Raw genomic sequence first — 6,701 nt, 5'->3', positions numbered from 1 at the left:
AACTCCCGAATGAAGGTGAAATTTAAACATTTTTCACGAGCTAAACATCACTGTTAGAGTGAATACGTGTTCCAAGTTTTATCGAGCTGCGTTCATTAGTTTGGGAAATATTCTTGGTCACTGAATTTGGAGATTGGCCGTGAGACCGGCCACGAGTCCGGCCCTAAATTTGCCCGAGCCGTCTTGAATTTCTAGTGCTGAAACAGTTAAACTGTAAAAAAATATATTTGTTTACTAAATGGGGTTCAATTTGTGAAGCGTACTAAATATCAGAAATAAATATTTGTGAAGCGTACTAAATATCAGAAAAGAGGCGTTTGTTTTTATAAGTGTCTGTTGGGGAGAGGGGCGCTAGAGATTCACTGGGGAGTCAAAGGGGGCACCAGCCTGAAAAAAGTTTGGGAACCACTGATTATTCTAACTCGTGAATAAATTTGATGCAAAACATTTGGCAGGAATGGCATGCTTGGAGATCTCAACACAAGTAGAATGTCACACAGTCCGCTCTTTGTCTGACGCCTGTAAGCCTATAGACCCCCGGGGGCTCAGTTGCAGTCTACGCTCGCTGTCGTCAGGTGAGCATCGTTAGGCTGAGCACTCAGACGTGAAGCGCACGTGTTGGGTGTCCACGTGGCGTGACGTAAAGAGGCCTTGAGATTTGTATATTTAACGCGTGTTTAAAGGCATTAAATTTGAAACTGTATTTAGTGGAAAATATAAAGTAGTTACGTGACGGTGAACAGAGCAATCTTCTACTGAGAAGAGTTATAGAACGTTAGTTAGTGAAGTGTTATTTCATTAAATCTCATCATATTCTAACTCCTATTGGTCTATAGTTTGACGCTGCTACTTCAAAAGATTTATTTGATTGGAACGCTTCTCTGATACTTAGCGACAAGACTTTTCTACATACGCTGTTTGTAACTTTATTTTAGTTCTATTGACTTTGTACAATCGCCAAATAACTTTTTTTCTCTGATAAATAATGGTCATAGATCAGCAAAAATTTTGATCAAGTATTTCGTGAACAGTAAATGACATCGAAATTAACTCAATAATACTTGAAAGTTGCAGGAAAACCATACGAAATCGTGATTTAGGTAAATCACTATTTAGTGTTGCCATTATTTTCGTTGGTCTAATTCCAGGTAAATACAAACTAGAATTGAAAAGCCAACGATGTACGGGTCTACTGTACCGAAATCTTTAGTCCAGGTCTATAACCACATTCCAGGATATCTTGTGGGGTAAGTGCCTGTCATTACCCACACAGTTATACCAACAGGATGGTAAATGAAAGAGACTGGAACTGAGATATTTTAATGCAGTAAAAATGAATAACAAGGTGGGCTTTGAATATAAATATTACGATATGGAAAAATAGTGTAAAGAAAAATACCCTTGGCAACGTGCGTATCTGTTGAAGAACAAATCTAATAAATGATCCTCGTTGAAGATGAATAAAGAAATTATAATATAATACAACAATTATTCAGACAATAAAAAGTAACCTATTAGAGCTTAAACTAACCTGCAGCGGGGATCAGCCGAACGATAATGTCTAACGAGAAAAGTGTGTGCGCGACGTTAACTTCCTAACGATGTTGCCAAGGTAGAAGTAAATTATAATTTTCTTACAAATAGAAGTCGCAAAATGTCTAACACCACAGTAGTACCCCGCCAAATGTCGGAGACATAATGATCAATAATATATAAAATCGGCTTTAGGGCGGAAATTGACTCGACGACCTGAGCGAGTTGTTCGCTGTGGTGTGACAGCTGAAATGGTCCCTGGAGCGGTCTGCTCCGGGTTTTCTGGTTCAGAAACTGCATCGGTCACTGGCGGGTAGTAGGCTGATTTTTGCTCCGTTTGCTTCGGCAGGTCAATTGAAGAGTTTTGTTTAGCTTTGAATCTTGAGGTGCATGACCATACGCTGATTTGAGTCGGTCAATGGATACCGTTTGTTCAAGGGTGTATGGTGCTTCGAGGTGCTTCGAGGTCTGGTGTATGGTGCTTCGAGGGGCTTCCTTACTCGATCAATGCGCAGCCACACGTGTGTGCAGGTTTGCAGATCTTTGGGGATGTATAATTTTGTAGAGTTGTGACTACGACCTTCAGATACTCACTAAAAATCGATTGATCTCATTATTTCTCGGAGTTTGGTTGTCGTTTCTTTGGAGCAGTCCTCGTTGGTGTTAGCCCCCTGTAACTGCGGTAAAAGGAGAGAATCCAGACTCGTTTGGTAAGCTGCGTATTCCATATATTCATAATTGTTGTTTCAGGGAACTGTTTACCGAAAATTCCTGGCATTCTTTGTCCAAATTACTATTCACACCACCTTCTGCATCACAATCCATCAATAAACTTGTGTTAATTCCCTATTCTGACATCCTCAGGTCTCGATCGACTAATGGAATAAATTTGCCATCATTTCCATCATCGTTGCTCACATCACATCATCGCCCCATTAAACAATGCCCCGTCACAAATTTTCGGCCGTCGGCTCGCAGGACTTTGAAGATTCATCTCCTGAAGGCGCGGCCTCAGTTTCAATGAATTTTAGAAGTGGTCAGTTTTATGTTTTTAGGTTGCAGAATGAATTCGGTGAATACAGAGCAAGTTCAGAATTTAATTTTGGTCGAATAAATGTTCAAATTGCCAGACTCACCAAAATCTTCAATTTTCAGTTACACTGAAGTTATCTGATTTTCGCAGCCGCTACACGCAACATCGTCCAGCCAACGGAGGCACCCGAGGGCAACGGCGTCGCCAGAAAAAGAAGGCCAAACCTCCGGCCAGAGGCCAAGGCCGTCCTGACGGCGTGGCTGACGGAGCATCGCCACCATCCGTACCCCACGGAGGAGGAGAAAGATGCCCTTGTTTGCGAGGCAGGGGTGACTCTTGCGCAGGTATTGAATTAGGTTGCTCTGTCTTATTACGTAAATAGTGATGAATGATGTCTTAGTGTAATAAAGTACTCTCATCGTGTCGTGCATAGAAGAGGGCAGCGCCTGGAAGGAAGCTCAGGCAATATGGTCCAACTGCCTCCACCTCCCGAAGACACGAGCTACTTCCTCCTTCTGGCGGACTTGACCATAGGTGACTTGTGGTGTCAAGAATTTACAGGGGTTGTGAAACATCCTTTGAGGGCTTGATGGTTCAATTTGGTGATCCTTTCCTCGTATCTTTTCCTTCATAAATTGATACAATATGGGTGGCTCATAAATTATGACGCTGCCGGCGGCAACTCGTCTATTTAGAACTTATTTGTTGCCAGTCTCTTTCTAGATCACCAAATTTTAAATAATTATTTTCCCGGCAGTCATCAACTCAAGTTTCCACAATGTATCATAATATTGTATATATTCTTTCATTAGGCTGTTGCAGTCGGATTGTACTCTGATCAAAAACTATTTAATGATCGACAATCAAAATGGAACTAACTAGAAGTAATATACAGTTCTGCAGCTTAAGAGCACGAAGGTTCCGATATAGATGGCAATGGATAAGAATATTCTGATCCATGAGCATCTTTTTTTTCTAAACGTGTGATCAAATAGATTGTAGAGTTTGGATGGGCCATTATGTGATTTACGCCGGTCTGAGATGGTAAATGACTAAATTTTTTCTATTTAAACTTGAAAAATGCAAGAGATAAAAGTTAAATCGTGGCATGTTTTTGTTTCTGCGAACAACAGAATCAGCTGATAGAAATAGAAGTCACCTTAGAAAATTCTAATGTATTTCATCATTTGATCTGAATGAATCTCTATTAAAACAATTTTCTCGTTGCAGGTTTGCAATTGGTTCATTAACACTCATCGCTGCCAATTGCCGAGAATGTAGCAGTAAGAAGGCTGCTCTCCTGAGAATTATACCGTAACTCGCAAGGGTAACCCCAAGTCCAAGCGATCCCCTCCTGGGACTGGTGACTTTCAACCGTGCTGGCCCATCGCGAGCCCAAAATCTGAATCTTGATCCGATTCCGCAGGTTTCAACGACGAACGTTGGTCAGTTTGAACAAGGTCGTCGACTAGCAACAACTAGGAATGGTTCGAGAGAGGACGAAAATCGTCCCAGTATTCCAAGTTACTCATATCAATCGTCTCAATGGAAAAGCGAGCAAACATTCGATCCAGCGGACCGTGTTCCTGCTTGGGTTGAAGAACAGAGGCAGCTTAGCCGTACTTTGCCGCTGTCGTTGCAATACAGCGAGCTTTACATCGCGGACATGCCTGGAATGAACACATATTCGACATGTTACTCGGGTGGCCCATCTCAATGCCTATCGCCGTCAGCGCCGTTCATTGCTAGAGATGCAGCAATTTTGTGTACACCAGACCCGTCTCCGCAGTTCCAAAGGGAAGAAATGTATATCTCCCGCATTCTGATCTAGTTGATTCGTATGGATATCTCCCTGCAGGTCCCTACGGAATGGTCAGAACTAAAAATGGCACTACACCACCGCCTACCCCACCAAATGTTAAACTTTAGTAAAATTTCGCAATCGCCCACCGCACCTCATAAGTAGAACTTTATTTGCTACAGACCAGAAAAATCTGCACAATACAATTTCGACGGCTATCACCACGGGATGGACTTATCACTTGCGTACTGAAAATGGGCCCGTCATTCCTAATGGCATTCATTGATATCCTGTCGTCGAAAATAATCAAGATGGTTTCCTAATCAACGATAATTGTGCAAATATCACCAATCAATCGTTCCAGGCTATGGATGATTCGTCAAGTCCCGACCAGTTAGAGGACCGAGCCATGACAGGGACTACAATGGATATTGACCTGCAATCCTCACCTACACATGACTACAACAGTCTTCAATTACTGGTGGACACGGCCTTGGGTAATTGCAACGAGCCTTTGAAGCACAAACAGTTTACTGATGCTACAGGTTTCCCAGTGTCGGCACTGCATGGCAGTAATGATGGTAATTGGCTCATAATTGTCCTTTCCAGCGTTTATTTAGGGCTGAAATCCTCAGCAGGTTTTCCTCGCACAAGTTCTGCAGAGATTTTGCATGTGCAGTCCCTAAAGTGCTAAAATCCTGACGTTTTAGTGCTGAAATCATGATAAGTCCCATAATTAATTGGAGAAGTGAGAATTTTGTGAACACCTACATCAACTTAATTAAAGGAACTATTAACCAACACTCCTTTAGCTCACCTTCGAAATCTACGTTACGGAATGGTCGGCCGAACACAGAGGCGAAAAACCAAGTCCATGTTTACATTTTGGTTTACGAAAAGTCTTCCGCACACCAAGCAGCGAGGTATGAATTGATCAGTCGGTGCGCACATTTGGATCACCCTGCGGCTAGCGAGATCGAAGTTGCGACGTCATTGGCTAAATTCAAAAGCAAGAAGAAAGTAGCATTCGTGTAGTTTAATTACGATTGTACAGCTATTTCTCATAGAAGCAAGTCTATGAAATTCTGATATTATATCAGACATGAGAAGTATCGCACGTTTGTGAACTGAATGTTCACGTTTTTATCGGCATGTTTATTCGAATTTATTGAATATTTCCGTTATGGAAGTTATTACAAAGTATAAATCTTTCAGACTTCCTTGCGTTTTCTCTTCATTAGAACGACTGGATTACTCGTTATTTCATTAGTCCAACATCATATTAAAATATTGAAGGATATCAAATCTCAATTCGGGTAGGTAGCAATACTTAAAACCGTGTTTGCTTGCACTCTTTTCTCGCAGGGCGAAAAGGAGGTTGCTGCCCCCATGCAAAAATTCAGCGATTGCTGCACGTCCAGGAGCATGATCTATCACGAGGAATCGGTTTGCGGAGAACTTTACACGTTAACCCAGCAATAAAGGTAATAGTTAGCTCAAGCAACCCACGTACGGGGCCCACCCCGAGACAGGCGAGATCGAATTTCCGATCACATCTTAAAGTTAGCGACCGACGTTCCACCCGAGGGGGCATCACTATACTAACGGGCACTTGTGTTTGTTGCAGGCAAAAGTGAAGTCGCCACTGCGAAGACTGGACGCTCGTCGAATCCAGATGCAAAGTTAATCTTGAAAAATCGTTTTGCTCAGAATTTCACGCGCTATCCAAGCACCGAAGAGAAGCTACAGCTGGCGCAGGAGGCGGGGCTCAACATGAGGCAGGTAAGCCCGAAATTAAGATCACTTGTATTGCAGATATTAGTGCAAGCTAACAAATATCTTACCCATAAAATATAGTCTTAGGATTACTAATCTTCCAGGAAACACGATGATTTAATAAACAGATATTTTAGACTGAAAATATTTGTAAGAATCATTGATCGGACGCTATTTATCGTTCATTAACATTTCCCAATATTTTAAGAGATTACACAGATAGAAATTTATTAAAGTTTGCTTGCTCTCCAGGTGAACGATTGGTTAATAAACGCGAGGCGGCGGTATGTGGAACTTCACCCGATATTAGGGCCTCGTTTAAATGTTTCGCTGACTAAACAGTTAATAAGGGACCAGCCTATCAACAGCAATTTGGAGATGCTGGCCGCCGTCAGTGAATGTAAGTATAACCTGCGAAATGCAAGTATAATTGCGTAAAGATTTTTATCCACCTAAAATGGCCTTACGCGTTAATATTTCAAATTAAATGGCGTTAAATTTCAATGTGGAGTGCTGGTAAATCGAATTTCCAATTAAGGTAAAGTAACTCGTCTTCTC

General features: G+C 41.8%; 1 protein-coding gene across 1 annotated transcript; it reads left to right on the top strand.

Annotated features, from left to right (window-relative positions):
• Window positions 1-2,475: 2,475 nt before the first annotated feature.
• Window positions 2,476-6,149, top strand: LOC108677638 (homeobox protein Meis3-like; the record flags this gene model as incomplete). The annotated part of the gene is made up of 4 exons (XM_018165890.1): window positions 2,476-2,569; window positions 2,717-2,910; window positions 5,733-5,813; window positions 6,078-6,149. Coding segments are annotated over exons 1-4 (441 nt in total), but the record flags the coding sequence as incomplete, so codon positions are not given.
• Between the last annotated feature and the right edge of the window lie 552 nt (window positions 6,150-6,701).

The sequence above is a fragment of the Hyalella azteca genome, unplaced genomic scaffold (assembly GCF_000764305.2).
Source record: "Hyalella azteca isolate HAZT.00-mixed unplaced genomic scaffold, Hazt_2.0.2 contig14701, whole genome shotgun sequence".
In the NCBI taxonomy this organism is placed as follows: Eukaryota; Metazoa; Arthropoda; class Malacostraca; order Amphipoda; family Hyalellidae; genus Hyalella; species Hyalella azteca.
Note: the sequence above shows the minus strand (reverse complement) of the source record. Positions and strands in the feature narration are given on the sequence as shown.